Source organism: Colobus angolensis, unplaced genomic scaffold, assembly GCF_000951035.1.
Source record: "Colobus angolensis palliatus isolate OR3802 unplaced genomic scaffold, Cang.pa_1.0 Scaffold177, whole genome shotgun sequence".
NCBI lineage: Eukaryota > Metazoa > Chordata > Mammalia > Primates > Cercopithecidae > Colobus > Colobus angolensis.
In genome coordinates, this window is record NW_012114899.1 from 4,830,135 (window position 1) to 4,850,042 (window position 19,908).

The 19,908-nt window shown below is 32.0% G+C and overlaps 1 protein-coding gene across 14 annotated transcripts in view; it reads right to left on the reverse strand.

Annotated features, from left to right (window-relative positions):
* Positions 1-19,908, reverse strand: part of PCDH15 (protocadherin-related 15) — a 1,021,780-nt gene that overhangs the window by 563,049 nt on the left and 438,823 nt on the right. For all 14 annotated transcript variants that reach the window (XM_011938778.1, XM_011938777.1, XM_011938779.1 and 11 more), the window contains 2 exons: positions 12,823-12,983; positions 2,863-3,018 (listed from right to left, as the gene is read on the reverse strand). In XM_011938778.1, the coding sequence (XP_011794168.1) occupies positions 2,863-3,018; positions 12,823-12,983 (317 nt within the window). The remainder of the gene's footprint in view (positions 1-2,862; positions 3,019-12,822; positions 12,984-19,908) is intronic.

Sequence of the window (19,908 nt, forward strand, 5' to 3'; positions counted from 1 at the left end):
AAATTGACCTTGTCTGCGGTAAACTTGCCTAACTCATTTTTTAACTGTAATTTTTTTTTTCTGTAAATACTACTGGGTAGTTCTACATATAATAATGTCATCTATAAGTATTTAATCAAATGCCATTTTCTAAATATAAAGAGTATTTCTAGTTTATTTTCATTGTATTTATTGATTTTAAGCTCAATTGTTTGATGATTAGAAAATATATTCTGTATAATTTTAGCCACGTGGGACATGTTGATACCTCCATGAAAACCCAGCATTTGGTAAATTCTTTTACATGTTTCATCCATGTGCCTGAAAAGAATAAATTTCATAGTTGTTGGATACATCATTTTATAACACATCAGGTAAATTTTGCTGATTTCAATGTTCAAATCTTCTGTTTCCTTGCTCTTTTTTTTTCTTTACGCATTTTGACAGTTACTGGGAGAAATTTTGCATTAGTTTTCTATTGCTGTCATAAAAATTATCATAAATTTTGTGGCTTAAATTAATATAATTTACTCTCACACAGTTTGGTTAGTCAGAAGTCAGAGATAGCTCTCACCAAACTAAAATCAAGATGTCTGTAGGATTGTATTTCTGTAGACTCTGAAAATGAATTCACTTCCAAGTGCATTCAGATTATTGACTGTATTTATTTATTTTTATGTTCTTTATTTTTATTTTATTTTATTAATTTTTATGTTATATATATTCTTACTCCATTAATATTCAAAACCAGTATAGTGGCTAAGTCCTTCTAAGTCTTAGATTGTCTTTGATCTCCCCTTAAGCCTCATCTTATCCAGTTCCTCTTCCCTTGCCTCTCTGGGACTCTAGCCAGAGAAAATTCTTCCCTTTTAAGGGCTCACATTGAGATTGGGCCTACCAGAGTAATCCAGGATAATCTCCCTATTAACTTCCATAACCGTAATCGCATCTGCAAAGTTATTTTTGCCAGATAAGTGTGTAGATATCTTTGGGAGGCTTTAATTCAAATTATATGATCTTCCAAGCATCAATTTTCTCATTTCTAAAACAGGGATATTCCTTCCTTGTAAAGCTACTGTGAGGACTAAATAAGGTAATGTGCATAAAAAAAGAGATTACTACAGTGCTTAAAATATAGAAACAGTTCCATAAACAATGCATTTTAATTTATTTTAATATGCTATAGGTAACACATGCTTTAGAGGTTTTTATATTTCCTTTCTGTCTGCCTCAGGATGATAAAAATAAATTAGTATTGACTGAAAAATTTGCTCTCAGTGAAAAGATCATTAAAAACCAAGACACATATAAGCTCTATATTAACTTGAGATAAATTTTTCACATGCTCAAGGAAACATTATGTCTGCCATGACTTGCTCTTGTTTACTTTCATCAAAAGAAATGTTAGGGAGTGAGATACACCTCCAAAAACTGACATCACTGTCAAGAAAGATTGGCCTCCAAAAATTGCTTGAGAATGATAAGCAACTGTGTAATTTTTTCTTGAAACCAGGCAAACTATTTACTTAACAATACAATTGTTAAGTAAATAGTTATATACACACATACATATGCATATATACATATATACAGATTCTGTAAGTAGATTTGCTACCTAAGATAATTCACCTATCACTTTATGCCAAAATAAAGTTAGCACTCAACCGAACAAAGCAAATATAACTCAAAGGGTGTATTACAAAATAAGATCATTTATATATAATTAAAACTAGTTACTTGGAAATTAATTAGCATCTGTCATTACAGTAGAAACTCATTAAAAAAAAGTGACTCAAAGAGGTGAAGCATTTATCGACCAGTAATTTGTCTTGTTAAATTTAAATAGGAGTTTATATTTTGTTTTTAAGTTATACAATCTAGAAAATCTCAGATTATGAGGAACATAATTTCTTCAAACTTTCATGAACAGAAGAATGTGAAATAACTAAAAAATATTTTTAGTAATTTCAAAAAGAATGTAGAAGTTAAAGGCCCAAATGATCTGTTTAATTCACAAATTACAGTTCTTCTCCTATAAAGCAGGTATGTAAATGTTTAAGATTTTTTAAAATCTCGAAACGTAAAGATGGTCTGCTAAAATATGTACTATCACATTAATATAATTCATTTTTTCATGTATCTAACATATACATAATAGGTCACATTAGAGGTACTCTAGACATATTTTGTAGCTGAATTAACTAAAAATAATTAATGAAGTAACCACGGTTTAAAAAAAACGTAAAAGTGCTTCACTTATGCATTTTAGCCAAAAGAGAAAATCAAACAAAGCAAAACAACAAACAAGCATGTCCTAAAAATGTTATAATTCTACTTTTTAAATATAATTTTTCTAATTTGATCAGCATTTTTCTACATGAATTCAGTTGTGATTTATATTTACTTTTTAGATATTTCAGAACTTGATTTTAAAATACAGAAACTTTACATTTCTATTGCGATTCTATAACTTTACATTTATAGAATTGCAGACATTTTCTTCCAGTATTTAATTAGTATGATCACCTCAGAAATACAAAGACAATGTATTTGTATTAGATAAATGCCTTAGGATAATAATAATAACTCTTGTTATGCCTAAATAAGCATGTACACGGATCTAGGCAATAAATTTTCAAAGATGATGAAAAATAAAATATCTATTATTATAAATACGTTAAATTATTTTTCCCATAGTTAAATGAATTCCTAAAATAACATCGAAGTCATATATTTCTTCTGAGTACTATTTTTTAATGTTTTCCTGGTATTTCTAAACAGTTAAACTCATAATTTTAAAGGAATCATTTATAAACATTTATTGCATATAGTTAGATACATATATCAACAGAAAGGACAGAGAGAGAGCAAATAGAAACTGACCTCATTTACTGTGGCATAGTAGCTTTCATGCTTGAAAGTGGGTGAGTTGTCATTCCTGTCTCTCACCACTATTCGCACTTCATGGTAGATAATCGTGCCCACTTTTTTGTTGATGCACTGGACCTGCACCACAATGGAGTGTATGTTCATCGGTGGCTGCAATGTAGAAATTATATCTTTAAAAATACTAATTAAAAACAAAGCTTCTCATCACTGTCAAAGCACTTGTTCATTCAGTACATTTTTCTATTCTTGTTTATTTTTAAGTTATAATAATTTAGAATAAAATGATCATTTTCAGGACAAGAGAGGACAATCATAATTAATTTATTGTTTAATTTTGTATCTCAGTGTGTGGACTTCAGGTAGCATTATGCTCACTGTTAGTGGATGGCTGATGAATGCAACTACAAAATTAATACTTAGAATTGATGGGATGAAACGAAGTTTGTCCCTCTAAAGATTGAAGAAGCAATAATATAAACTTTTACTTTGAAAAAAGTGTTAATAAATTCCTGGAGAAGAGATATTGTTTAACTTTTGTGTTTATTTATATTTTTGATAAAATATTATATGTTCATTGCTGATCAAATTTAAAATACTGATTATCAAAAGAGAAAATCCAAAATCCAGCCAACTAAACTTACTCATTCTATATATTTAAATGCTTATTGTGTTAATCTTTTTCTTTCCCAAAATATGTACCTATTATAGACACACAGGCACACAGTGACTATCAGTCCATGTTTGTAAATATAGATTTACTAGAGCATTTTTTGTATACTACTATGAAGTTATATTATGTGACAGTAACATTATACTTCATTGTAAGCCTATAGCATAATGTATCCAAGTAATATAGCATAATGTATCCAAGTAATAATTTACAATGACCTGTTACAGGTTATTATATTTTGTCATTATAAACAAGCTTTCAATACATATTATACATAAGCATACGCTTACTTATCTAATAATTTTTATAGTAAATTCCTTGAAGGGGAAAGGTGTCATCAAAGGTATACTTCCTCAAGTCCCATGGCTGAGAGCTTTCAGAGCCGGAATGCACACCTACCACTATTTGACTCCAGAGTAAAAGTATTGAATACTACAAAACGTTGCTTTGTGATTTTTAACCCCTTTTAAACTTATACAATTTTATCTCTAAATATATCATTTTTGCAGTGTCCTATCCTGACTCCTCCATCTAAAAAACCTTGTCTCCAACCTGACCTCTCCTTTCAAATTTCGTCCAATTTATTTTTCTTTATCGCATTTCTCACCCAAAATTTGACTTATTATATACTTTATGTATGTGTTTTGGTTTGTCTGCCTTCACTAGATTGGAAGCTCAATAAAACCTGTGTGTTATTTTAGTCATGATGGTATCCCTCTTTCCAGTAACCAGCCCTGTGCCTAAGGCAGATGACCTGGAGTCAAACTGCATGAGTTCCAGTTCCATAGCCTACTAACTGTATGATCCAGGAAAAAGTACAAAGTATCTTTATGCTTCATTTATTCATCTATAAAATTAAGGCTAATAGTTACACCAATGAGGATTGTAAATACTGCATGTGATTAGACTATACTAGGCTTATGTTAAACATCTAATGGATTAAATACATATCCTATTTTATTTATTTAAAAAATAAATATCCAAAAGAGTGAAAAAATAAAATCTATAATGCATACCACATTTGTAAATGAGAAAAATGTTATAGAAACTATATATACACTGAAGGAAATCATGATTTAGTTTCAAGATATTTTCATGGCCAACAAAGAAAAAGAAAGTTGACTTGAATTTGCATCTATCTGAATGATGCTACCTAGAAAGAATAAATTGAGGCATCATTGACATACGAAAAGAGGCCTGTAATGAAATGACACATAGCTCTGTGTTTTTGTATCTACTCAATTTCACCTTTAATCACTGATATCAGTAAAGGCATTAAAATCATGTGTATGAAATCTGTGAATGTCACAGATCTTGGAAGGATGTATAATACATTTAATGACAAAAGACATGGTTCAAAGTCATCTTAATAAGTCATAATAATGGGTTACAAAATGGTAAACGTTTACAATAATAAATTTTATCCTCCAATTTGTAATAGAAAAAAAATCAATCACCCAAATGTAATAGATGGCTACAAACATTAATGTAAAAATTTAATTGTGAAATTTTGATAGCTAAAAGCTGATTTTACATGCCAGCACTGTAAATGGGCTACTGGAACACTAATGCACACTGTACATTAATTAATACTATCAGGCACTAATAATATATAGGTAACTTATAACAGGTACCATTTTACAGGTGTATAGAAGAGACATTTAAACACTTTTGAGAATGTATAAAATTGGAGGATTTTAAATTCAACAACATATGTTTTACCAAATATCTAAATGGTTGCTATGGAAACATCCATTAGTTTATTTATTGTAGTTTTAGAGAGCAGAAATAAGAAAAATAGGTGAAAAATATCTCAAGGCATGTTTTCACCATAAGTAGAGGGCTTCTCTTAAGCCAAATTGGCACCAAATAATTATGTGCCTGTATCAAAACATCTCATGCAACTCATAAACATATACACCTACTATGTACCCATAAAAGTTTTAAAAAAACAACAAATAGAGCAGAGATTCTTATCAGTAGAAGAGTATAGTTTATGTTAGAAATAAATTTGTACCTTCTCACTTCCAATTTTCCTCTGCCATTATGAGCTAAGATATTTGTTATGCTTCAATTTCTTTTTTCACATTTGTCTTTGTAAAAACTAAAGAAAAATCAGGAGGAAAACGTGACATAGAATAGAACAGACTATTCTACAAAACAAGACCCATCACTGAAATATACCAGTTTGAGGATAAAAGACCATTGAAAAAGACTAGCTCTTAGAAGTTTCCTGGAAAGAATTTGAATTAGATGAGCTCCATTTTTGCTACCAGCTTTCAAGTGTTTGCTTTAACAGACTTTTTAAGGGAGGTCCAGCATATTTTAATTGTAAATTAAAAACAAAATAAATATGTGTACTATTTGCCCTTGGCACACCTCTTGGAAGACAATGAGGTGAATTGTGCACTTTTAAAGTTATTTATCTTCCAATTATTGCAGGAGAGATCTATAAAATCATTCTATTACAACTTCTAATTCTACACGGAGTGGTACCACTGGGACCAAAAGATCACAATCTTATCAAATAGAGGATCAAAAGCACTGTTTACTGAGGCCTCACTTAGTCCTGCTAAGTACCCATAAATTAGATCTAACCAGGTCACCAGGAAATGTTGTCACTCTCAACTTTAGCTCCCTGTGCAACTGTTAGTAGCATGGCTAGAACTTAGAGGGCAATACATTATAACCATAATGGATAACACCGGAGGCAAAAATTCCCTGTGACTAATATATAACACACAATGTAATTCTGTATTGGCATAGATTCGATTCTGCTGTATAAGAAGGTCATAAATGAAAGTACAGTCATAGTAAGTCGATTAGTGGGAGTTTAGGGACTCAAAAATGCTTAAGAATGTGTTAGGGAAATTCTGCTTTATCTTTCATAACTGGAGGAAAATAAGTCATGGTAATTTGACCTTTTCTAATTTTCTTTCATTGCTTTATTCATCAAACAAAGAAGAAAAAAAAAAGTTAGGTAGAAATTGTGTTCATGTAATTATTTAAAATTATTACCATTCATACATACTTAAACATGCAAGCTATTCTTTCAGTTTAAAAATGAGTGCTTAACACAATACTCTGAATGTATACTTGCACATTTGTGTATTAGTGTACCTGTGTATAGGTTATGATACGTGTATCAGAAAAGATACATACCAACACTTAAAGGATACTATCATTAAAAAGTGGGTTTGAGAGTGTGAAGAAAAAAAAATTCCCACAAAAATGTAAAAATTTTGTAATTCTAAAAAAGAAAAAATATTAAATAGAAATTTTTGTTATGAATTTATCAATCACTTAGGATTCAACATGAAAATTAAAGTTTATATAGGGGATTTGTTGATATTAGCAGTATAGATTATAGCACAAACCTTCAATCCAATATATTTTTTTTTCTAGAAACCAAATGATTTGGAAGTCTTAATGTTTTGGGGGGCAGGGAATGAATTTTTGGAAAATCTGTAGGAATTGACTTTATTTTTCATAAAGTATAGGCAAAGTTTATCCAATCCTCACGAGTGCATTTTTTTTTTGTTATGATATTTCTGTCTATGGACTTACTACCTTTATAACATAATCATTACTATTTCACAAGTAATGTGGAAGACAGTGAAAGGAAATAACACATTGTGTGTTTTAGAAATGATTTTTAAATAAAAAAGCAAACTTAAAGGAAATGGCTGGCCAGAGTTGTCAGTGTCCTTCACAAATTAAAGTTTCACAATGAATAGTAGCATATTTACCAAAGATATTACCTAAAAAGACAATTTGAAAATACTATTATTCATATGTGACATGTAGATACATCTGCAGATTTTTCACAGTGAATTATTAAGGACATTCAGTCTATTTAATGGTAGGTATTTGCTATATGAAAAATTTAATGTGGGTTAGGATTAATATGACATCGTCCTTGGACAGTAATAGCAACTTTTATAAAACTGATATCAGGTGATCATCCAAAAAGTAAGTCAAAAATGCTATTAAATAATATGGATTTTAGAATAAGGAATTGCATACCAGTGTTTTTAGGAAATAATGTATACAGAAACAGCATTTAAGATATGTCTTAGTAGTACATGAAATTCAACTGATAGCACTGGATAACAGTGATTTCAAAGTTTATGTTCAAAAGAACATCAGGGAAGGCATTATAAGAAAAAATTGGATTGTGGTCATGGGACAATAATTACATTAGTTTTCTTAGATTGTAGCTCGTATGTTTTTAATTAAAAAAGAAATTATATAGACAGGGTGCATCTTGAATCTAGGGAAATGCAAGAGCCAGATAGAAAACAGTTTGTACTGCAAAGGTACCTGCGGACACAGTCTCTGTTTCAGCGCACTGAATGTAGAATAGGTTGAATCAAGACAGGTGGTAGAGAACAATTAGTTTATATGAGTGACAACTAAGAGGTCTTATACTAAAGTTACGTTGATGAATGGAGATGCAAGATACAATGTGGAGATAAAACTACTAAACTTAGCAGTTAAATGGACACTGGCCTGGACAGAGGAGTCAACTCTTTGTGCAGCTACCAAGTTAGAGTATGAAAGAAAAGAAGCTATTTGATGTTGTCATGAACATAATTTCTCTCATTTCAAACGCTTTTAAAATTTAGCCCAGGATTTTGAGATAAGTATTATAGGACTGTACCCGAATCACACTTTTCTTTCTGTTATTATTTTAATTACTGATATTGTCATGACCATTATTATCACATGCCCAACAGTGATGAGACCATATCGGCCTCATAATGCCATATGTGAGACAATCATTTGGCATTTCAAAATTTTTATGTGATGTGCCTTTATTACTGAGACTCTTCATGCTCAACCCAAATATCACATTTTGGTTGTTTCTCTTTCATGACTTTTAATTTTGTAACTTTTCCCTTCTTTTTTTTTTTTTTTATTTTTGGGTGCTGAAAATTTATGTAACTTTAGTGAACAAAAAATAAAATAAGAAATAACAATAAATGATGATCATAAGGGAAAATCTTATGAACCAAGTTTAAAATTATGAAACAGCTCATAGTCATACAATCTCATGTAAATGCTTTCTAATGAAATACTAATATTTGAGTGTTGGGTATTTTTGTGCTTTATATTCACCCTCAGAAATTTTCATGAAGATCATGTTTATCAGCTTTTTTTTTTTTTTTTTTTGAGGCGGAGTCTCGCTCTGTCGCCCGGACTGGAGTGCAGTGGCCGGATCTCAGCTCACTGCAAGCTCCGCCTCCCGGGTTTCCGCCATTCTCCTGCCTCAGCCTCCCGAGCAGCTGGGACTACAGGCGCCCGCCACCTCGCCTGGCTAGTTTTTGTATTTTTAGTAGAGATGGGGTTTCACCGTGTTAGCCAGGATGGTCTCGATCTCCTGACCTCGTGATCCGCCCGTCTCGGCCTCCCAAAGTGCTGGGATTACAGGTTTGAGCCACCGCGCCTGGCCTATCAGCTTATTTTTAACACAATGTTAAAAATGTTTTTGTTTACATTGTTTGCTTTTAATTCTAGTGCAGCCATAATTATTCAAACGTTGCCATTAAGAGATATTTTATTGCCTCAATGAGCAAATGTAGAAAACATGATTTGGATCACTTTCTCTGGAAAATATATTTTTATCTAACTGCTGCTAAAAAGGTAGTATAATCGGATATGGATCTACCACTTGGCCCTACCCCTTGCTCCCTGGCTATAGATTCAAGCCAATGAGTATTTAATTGTTATTTCTCTCAGAAATTTTAAAACAAAACAAAACGCAGTGACTTTAAGCCTTCTTTAATAACCACTGCATAAAAAGTTTATGAAAAACTGGCATGGCATGAACATAGAAAACACTTAAAGTCAAATGAATAACAAGGCAATGGATAAAATTGTAAGTGTATAAAGGAATCCGCTCTGCAGAGAGAAGAACAGAGAATATACACAGAAAAATGTAGAAACTAGAGACCATATGGTCCAAGACAAAGTAGTTTTTCTCTCTCCTTGGTAAACACAGAATTTCCATCAAAGCAAATTATTTTTTATATCTATGCGATTGGTATTCTTAATACTTTCTCCCATCAACTTGAAATCATTTGAAGGCATTTTTGTGTCTTCCTTATAAGCCAAATAACTTTGATTAAAATCAGAATATTCTTAGAAAAGCATCATTTGATAACAAAGATTCAGTGGAAAATTTTCTATAAAAATAATTTTAAGAGCAATTTACCGCTAAGAAGGATTAAAGTTAATTATAGGCTAGTGATTATAATACAGAGCTTTGGCTGTTGTTAGTAGGGTCAAACTCAAATTGTTGGTTCTATTTTGTTATTCAGAGCATATATATATACATATAAATGGAATATATAATATATATTTGATACTGAATATATATATGTATATGTATATATACATATATACACACACATATATATACATATATATATATATTTTTTTTCTTTTTGAGACGGAGTCACACTCTGTCACTCAGGCTGGAGTGCAGTGGTGTGATCTTGGTTTACTGCAATCTCCACCTCCTGGGATCAAGTGATTCTTCTGCCTCAGTCTCTAGAGTAGCTGGGATTACAGGGTACCCAACACAATGCCTGGGTAATTTTTGGCTTTTTAGTAGAGACGGGTTTTCACCATGTTGGCCAGGCTGGTCTTGAACTCCTGACCTCAAGTGATCCACTGGCCTTGGCCTCCCAAAGTGCTGGGATTACAGGCATGAGCCATCACACCCAGCCCATATTTTTTTATTTTGATTCATTATATTCATAAAACAACCCCAAAAGTTCAGGCAACAACCAAAAGAATTACATTTCAGATAAATGCCCTATATTTTAAAAGAAACTATAAATATTTTGGCATTTATCATCATATAATTATTTAACAATAATGTATATTTTATCTGTATTTAGCTTTTGGGAAAAACATTTTATATTAAATAAAATTTAAAACTGCAAATAAATGTATAGAGTTACATGTATTTATATCATAGTATTAATATGTATTTCATTAATACTGGAGAGCATATTTACAAATACAATCTATATAAAAAGTGTGCACTCACATTTTTTTTCAAATGAATACCATATCTTTGTAGAAAATATTGTTAACTAGGATCATAGAGAAGCATACAGAAGAAAAAAATCTTATTCTATATCAATGTGAATAATGTTAAAACAATAAAGTAAAAATACAAAACACCTCTCCAAGTAGACTAAAATTATTTCAAATATTTACATTATATTATTATTTTATTTCAGACATTATAATTATTTAGCAATATTAGTATCAAAGCATATAGGTATAATATATAGGGATGATCATTTAGTAAAATGCATATAACTCCCTATCCCAGTAATATAATGATGGTAAATGAATTTATCTCTATAAAACCACCAAACAATTGTACAAAAATGCATGTACAAAATTTTCACTGCATCATTTTTGTAATTATTAAAAACTGCAAATAAACTTGACATCCAAAATAGATTCATTTTTAAAAAATCTCTGATTTATTCATCCAATAACTAAATATGCAGCTAATAAAAATAATTATATAAGTATACATTTGTTTGTATAATTTTACATGGTATTATAAATTTCATTTAAAAAGTAGGCTAAAAGCATAATCAACAGTATAATCCAATTTAAATTAATAGGTATTATAAATATACATACCAATACACATAAATGCTTGAAATAAAATGTGGCAGAATAAATATTAGATGTTATTTTTCTTAACTGATAAAATTACCTTCATATATATGCTTCTTATTTTCTGATATGTTTACCATAAGCATATATTATTTTACAATTAAATGAGATTGCAATTTCCAGTGGTAATTAGATTTGGACGAAAAGCCCTGATTTACCTCACTGTTTGTCTAGCCATAATGGTCTGTACATCACATAAAACAGATGGACGCTGGGTTAAGGATATTCAGAATAAAAGCCCCTATGCTTTGATGAATGAATCCCTGAAAGCACTGTGGCAGCAGGAAAACATAATTCACAAGAATTCAAAAAATTCATAGGTAATAAAGTACATAGTAAACTGTACTAAAATAAGAGGCAAATTGAGATTTATTAAAGACTCCAAATTTTAGACATGAAATAGTATAAAGTATCAAGTACTCCATAACCTATTGCAAAGTGGATCATAAACCCTGCACAATGATGTGAAATGACTCAGGCTCACTAAGCTGAGTATCTGACATTTGGATTTCATAAGCTGGGAACTTGTGGGTAAGCATGTTTAGAGTTCCTCTCTGAGTTTTCCCAGGGTCCAGTACAATTACTGGTTATAATCCAATATTCCCTGCCCCTCTGCACTCAAGAAAGACTGAGATGCAAATAAATGAGTAAAAAGTTACTTTAGACAGCTACCTAAACCTATTAAACTGTTTTTTGGAAAACTTTTCCAGAAATGAAACGTCCAGCAACTTTGGTAATTTTGCAATTTTTTTTGAGGTAGTGTCTCGCATTGGTGTGATCATGGTTCACTGTAGCCTCCACTCCCCTACCCCAAGCTCAAGTGATCCTCCCACCACAGTCTGCAGATTAGTGGGGCTATAGGCATGTGTCACAATGCCTGGCTAGTTTTTTAAATTTTTTGTCAAGACAGAGTCTTGCTCTGTTGCCCAGGCTGGAATCAAACTCCTGGGCTCAAGCAGTTCTCCCAACTGGGCCTCCCAAAGTGCTGGGATTACAGGTATGAGCTACCACTGTACTAAGCCCAATATAGATATTCTTAATAAAAAAGTATTTATGCTATCTGACAACTACTTAACTGACATATTACCATGAAACTTTTGCTCATTTTTTTTTTCTTTTTTGCAGCTATGTAAGACATTTCCATAGTTTTGCCCTTCAACCAAGGCTTACTGGTTGTAAAGCAGGCTCCTGTGAGTGCACCTACCAAACTATGTCTTCAAGCCAACAGCTGAGTGCACACTTATATGTTGCCATCGTTGGAGAGAAATGAGTTATAGCCATGCTTGTCCTACTTTGCCAAGGGTACCACCTCTTTTTTCTAAGCACTCTATTTTCTTCTTGTTCAGAAATTGACAAGCTTCCAGGATATTAAATCAGAAGTATAATGGTTCTCTAAGACACAGATGTTCCTTTCTCATACTTCTTTCAATGAGTTAAATAAACTGTTATTGATATAGTCACGAAATAAACTCAAATTATATAAATAATTCAATATCACATAAACACACACATAGACATTTAAATTATAATAAACTTCTATCACAGGGGCAAAGAAAAAGAAAAAAATCACTAACATCTCTATCCAGAACTCTCCCGGTGCTGTTCAGGAAAAGCATTTGCTTAACAGGATCCATCAACACCCAGTAATCCACATTGTCCTTTAAAGAAAGTTCTATGGTGGGGTCTGGTCCTCCAGCAGTCCCTTTGATCAGCATGTTGTCCACCAGAATTGTACCTGCAAACCAAAGAAAGTTATTTGAAAACATATTCTACTCATATGAATTCTTTGGCAAAGATCATGCTCTTAAACTGTGGCTGACTCACAATCAGTTTTACAGCAGAAAATACTCAACTGTATATCTAACATAAGACAGAAAATATTCTTTGCCAAAAGGCCAAAATATCTGCATTATATTATTTATAAATACTATTTTTGGTGGAAGGCAGAGATTCCGACATGGTGAGTTTCATCATTCATTTTGTGTTTCCCTCTAACATGAATCTGTTTCCCCCCATCTGTCATTTCTCACAGGAGTTATCATTGAGTTTTATCCTGAAGAAAAGGAATGCCTGTAATAGCAGAGTCTGATGCCTCAATTAATTCTATAAGACCTCTGATGTGAAAAAAAGATATGGTGAAACTAAGAAAGGAAGAGGAAAGTACAGATTTTTTAAAAGTAGCTGAGTCTCCCATGGTGAGAACTGCTTCTTTTTATCTTAGAGCAGATACATAAAACATAAATCTTGATATGAAAGACAAAACTAGTGTGCAGAAATGCAATAGAAGCCATTCTTTAAGACATGTCTGGGTCACTCCACTAGAACAATGCACTATGCCAATGTAACATTTCAGTGCTTGATTTCTGATTATTTTTTTTCAGCAAGCTGAATTGTAGACAGTTTTTGAATAAGACTTGAAAAGATTATGTCTCTAACCCTTTCTACTCTGTTAAAGATCCCATGCATTTTACATGTTGAATGCAAACAGCACTGATGCAACTCAAATACCATTTTTCCCTCACACAGCAATGATCTCTTTGTCAAATAATAATATACCATGGCTTAGAGCAATCATTTTCAACTGATCCATTTTATTAAACTTACAGATATAGAAAAGATGTGGCTATGCAAATAAAATTTAGCCTCCAAAAAACACTAGGATAAGTGGCAAATATTGAGAGAACCCATTGCCTTAGGGTAGCACTCAAGAATATATAGAGAATCCATAAATATGAATCTAGCTTGAAAAATATAATGAAAATGTATCTGTTGCATTTTCTTAAGGCATGAAATTGGCCTAAATGTTATACCATTGCATAATTACAAGAAGGTGGAAGTCTCTTTAAAATATTTTCTCAGTAATATAATAAGAACTATAATTATCTATAATATTTCTTTATCATACTATTACTACAGGTCTTTATCTGTCTAAGAAATGATGGAAATAATCATTAATCTTTTGCAAGAAGCCAAAATAATGTTTAAACACAAATGTTGTCTCACATACACATACTTTTGTAAATGGCAGGATTTGTTTTCCACTTTTTCACATTCTAGGATTTAATTATATGAATATTGAGTGGAATGAGTATTTTTATTTTTGACTGAAATGGCAAATACATAACCTACACACAATACACTCCAAAGTATAGATCAGATATCTGCCTATAAATATGTTCAAGAATGTATATATATTCAAGGCCCCAGTACATACTAATTTACAAATACTCACACAACTCACCACAAAAAGATATTTGATTTATATTTCAATATATAATTGAGAAATTGAAAGGTAATTTATTTTCTGATCAAGAAAAAATTATGTACAATAGGCAGGTCAACTAACATTAACATTAATACCTTGACTCAATAGTGTTTAAGAATAGCAACTGCAAATCTTCTGATATTTTATATATATATACTCCACGATACACTAAGGGAAGGAGCCATTGAACTCTCTTTACAAAGCAAATAGGTTATAACCAGATAAAGTTAGTAATTAATATTAAAGTAGTGAAACAAAAACACTATCTGGATTTATATTTTATTTAATAATTCTAATTTTCATGGGACATGTCTATACTTTTCTTGCTCTCAGCTCACTCCTGAGTTCAATGATTGAAACTCAACAATAAATCTTTCTACTGCTGGTGTGTTGAAAAAGAAAGAGTTTGGTTTGTTTGCCTGCTTTCCCCTTTAGAATTGTTCATTTGTATTGCCAGAAAGAAAAAAAAAATGTCTCAAATGTTCATATACCATCTTGCTTTAAGTCAAAAGTTTAGGGGAGAGAGAGAAGAGAGCAAAGCTTAGGCAGACATGATACAAGGAGCAATATACATATTTTAAAAATATTAACCTAGGTGTTCACTCTGAATTGCCTGAACAACTGTGCCCATACCACTCTCCTCGGAAGAATATATGACACCCAAGCTAAAGTTAACATTGAGCCAGAAACTCCTGGCCCTCCCTACCCCATCCCAGCATTGGTGACTGTATCTTTCCACATATCCTAAGATTTCGAGATCTGAAAAGCTAGTGTTCTGGACAATACTGGCAAGCAGCTAAACACCAGAATACTCTGGCTATATTGGGATAATGTGCCCCCTTTCCTCCTTCGTTACTTTGCAAGCTTCCCTTTTTGCCAATAAACCTTTTGCTTAACATGTTTCATGTGATGTTTAGAGGTATTCCATTCCTTGACTTCATTTTAAATATTACAGATAAGTTAAAAATACAAAGATGGGAGGCACAACACAACACTAAATAAGAAAGCTGGATGGTTCTATTAATATCAGCTAGAACGAGCATGTTTAGCAGTGGTAAAGATACATATTTAATTATGATGAAGGGATCAACAGGTGTAAATCCTGAATATGCCTGTCTTGCAGAATAGGTAATACCCAAGATGGGATTCACCTTATATGACATTTCCCTTTCATCATAATTAAAATGGTGACAGCCCAGAAAATGGAATTAAATTCAGTTTGATACTCATATAATGGAAGTTAAGAGAGCTGGCCCTGGAATGGATAGGCTTAGAATCCAATCCATAATCCACCACTTACTGACTATGTGAAAGTGGATAGATTACTTAATCACATTTACCTTCGATTTTTCTCCTCTATAAAATCAGTAATATAATAGAAAAGGCATTTCTACTATAATACTTATATGTATATTCCTGAAAAAGACTTGTTCTCTTGTATTTAGAACACTAATGAAAATCAAAACAATCACAATCATGTTAAAAATATTAAGTTAAATATTTATTGATATTTTCAACACATTTCTTGGCCAGTCTTTTACAGCCTTAAATATTGGAATTTGTGCTTCCTCCTTCAAGAAGTAGGTATTGAGGGCCATTTACCTCTAGGGACTTTTTTTATAAAAATGGAAAACTTCATCTTTCATTTAGCCTCTTTATTAGCCTATTAATTCAGATAATTTTGCAGCTTCTTTTTATGTACTTCCTGATTCTCCAGAGAGATTAACATATTATAAATTACAGGAGTTCATGTAACTGCTAATATAGACTCTACTTGTACAGAATAAATGTTCTTCAATAGATTTTCCATTTTTTCTTAAGATCTTCTTACATAGCTAGCCCTTTCTTTTTAATTGTGAAAAAAAGCTTATCCAGACTATATCAAAGCATAAATAACAAATGTATGAATAAACCTAAGTAACTAGAAAATAACTTATAAATTAATAAACTTTCCTCATTATACCAACTTTATTCTTCTATTTACCAGTGTGTATAATGTAATTTACATCAAAGAAGAGCCTACTGGTTTGCTCTGATGATTACATTAGATAATATATGTGAAGTGCTGACTACAGTTCCTGGCACAAGTAAGAATTTCTAAAACGAAAACTATGGTTATTGTTGTTGATGTTAATAATGCCATTTTGGAAGGAAATCATTTTTGGCTAAAAATAACTTATTTCATGTCACAGAAGCCTTACAAACCAAGCCTATTCTTCATTTCACAAAGCTAGGGTTATGTTTGGTCAACACATTAGTGTAGTAAGCAGTCTGAAAGAATTTAGATGAATTCAAAAGACTTAAATCCACAGTAATCAATATTAGAAGTCAAGAAGTAAGAGGGAATGCCTCTTTGAGACACAACTGTAAAGAAGTCCCCATGCCTCTAATGGACAGTTCTTTTTTTTTTTTTTTTTTTTTTGAGGCGGAGTCTCACTCGGTCACCCAGGCTGGAGTGCAGCGGGCGCTGCAAGCTCCGCCTCCTGGGTTCACGCCATTCTCCTGCCTCAGCCTCCCGAGTAGCAGGGACTACAGGCGCCCGCCACTGCGCTTGGCTAATTTTTTGTATTTTTAGTAGAGACGGGGTTTCACCGTGTTAGCCAGGATGGTCTCGATCTCCTGACCTCGTGATCCGCCCGCCTTGGCCCCCCAAAGTGCTGGGATTACAGGTGTGAGCCCAGGCGCCCAGCCATGGACAGTTCTTTCTATGCTACATTTTAACTGATAGGCAAACCATCGAGGCCTGCTATCACCAGACTGACCACCACTCTTCCCACTTTCTTACCTCAGTCTTGCATTTTCTCATAGAAACTAATTAGTTTCAAAGGCAGGAAAAAGCCTTATTCAATAAATTCATACCAGTAGCGGTCTTTATATAGAAAACTTTTTGCTCATCCTCAGTACAGTGCTTGGTTTTATTAGGAAATATACACACGTAACACACACACGTACATGCACAGTTGGCTCTCCATATCCATGAGATTCTAATCCATGGATGCAATTAATCAGGAATCAAATATATTTAGGAAGGTAGTAGATAGTTGTATCTTTACTAAACATTTACAGACTTTTTCTCATTTCTAAACAATACAGTATAACAACTACTTTCATAGTATTTACATTGTATTTCGTATTATAAGTAATCTAGAGATGATTTAAAGCCTAGTCATAAAGGTTGCTTAATGATAGGAATAAATCCTAAGAAATGTGTCTTTAGGCAATTTTGTCATGGTACAAACATCATAGAGTATATTTACATAAACCTAGATGTATATGCTACTACACACCTACTCTATATGGTGTAGCATATTGCTCCTAGGCTACAAACCTGTACACTATGTTACTGTATGAATATTGTAGGCAATTGTAACAGAATGGTATTTGTGTATGTAAACATATTTAAACACAGAAAACATACAATAAAATATAGTATTATAATCTCATGGGACCTGAATCATATAATGGGGCTTGTCATTGACCAAAATGTAGTTATGCTACACATGACTGTATATGGAATAATGTGAATAGGTTATATGAAAATACCACACCATTTTATATAAGGGACTTGAGTGTCCCTGGATTTGGGTATCCATGGGAGGAAAGGGAAATACTGGAACCAATTCCCCATGGATACCAAGAAACAACTCTATATGTATATTATAGAAACGATAGATAGATAGATAGATAGATAGATAGATAGATAGATAGATAGATAGATAGATAGATAGCCTGGATGAATTATATATATATATATATATTATATATAGAAAGAGAGAGAGAGAGAGAGAGAGAGAGATGGAGAGTCATATAAATCATATTTTGATATTCAATGTTTCCCTGGAAAAGTTATTTGCTTCTTTAAATAGACAGTTATAATACAAATGAATTACTCTCTAAAATTGCTGGGGAGGTGGCTGTGGCAGGTTGGTGTGGAGTCGGCTGCCTTTCTAATTAACCTAACTCAATGAAGCTGAGAGTGTAAGTTCTGTAGGGAGAGAGTAATTGAATGCTTTAGGTCATTCCAAACATTAAAATAAGGAAAAAACACTCTGTGCATAGAACCCACTAATTGGTGCTCTAAAACAATTAATTATTTAAAGTTGTAGAAACAATATGGATTGCTAAGATTTTCCCCACAATCTTCCCCCTATTTGAGCCAACTAGATGAATGTTTAGTTATTAACCAGAAGCATATATTGCTTTCTCTTGCATGTGAATCCTTGCAAACAAAACAAACAACCAAAGAATTAAAGCTTCCCAAAGTACATTATTAATTAAAAAATTAAAAGATAAAAAGGGAAAATTTAGCTATTATGTAGTTTCCCAGTGAGGTTAAGCAATGACCATAGCCATTATTCTGTCAGTATTGAGTAAAATCTATATTCCAAGATTATCAGGCTAAAATATGACTTTTTCATTCTCAAATCCTCTTTTTTAATCAAAATTTCCCAGCACCTTCCTGAAAGTAGTGTCTCTCTTCTTTGACTTTTCACACTTTTTCTTCCTTTACAATTATATAAACTACATTTCAACTATGTGTATGTACATATTGTATCTAGATAACCACTTGGAAAACTCTAACATGGCAAGACATATATAATGTGTGTATCCAGCAACTTTATCATGACAGTACAAATTTTGGTTGGGCTGGGGTCGAATGCTAGGAATATATTAATTACATCAATTCTTGCTAAAAATGAGAAATAATGCCAAGTCACCAAGTTATTAAATAAGCTTTTATTTAATTAAATAAAAACTTACAAGTATTAAAAACATGTTGCTCTGCAAAACTATGTAGGTCCTTAAAATTTAAATTTTATTTACTTCAAAAGAAAAAAAAATTGCAAAGTGGAAGACTTTACTAAAGTGTACTTCACTCGTATTTCTCAGGTAACGTTATATTTTATTTACTTATTATATTCCTTCAGAATATATAATAGATGATGTATCAGGGTAGGCACAGAAATCCAAGAATAAAACTTCAGAATTGGAGTTTGGTTCTTCTATCTTTAGCTTTTTCTTTAGAAACTGAAAGAAATACCTTAATATTTAGGTACTTACTAATGTCAATTATTATGTTGTGAATAAAGTATTAAGTAAATTCACATACATTGTACATTTTGATGTAGAATTTATGTTTATTTTTTCATATGCCACTTATACAACTAAAAATTGAATCACAAAATTTTAGAACTAGGAGGAAACTTAGTATCCCTTTTTATGTATATATAGAAGGAACATAAAGTCAATCCTCTGTTATCTCCACATTTTCCAATCCCAAGAGTTAAAATCACATGACCAAGACAACCTAGTTAATAAAAGCAGATTCAGTTTTTTTTTGTTTTTTTTTTGGTTTTTTTTTGTTTTTTTTTTTGAGACGGAGTCTCGCTCTGTC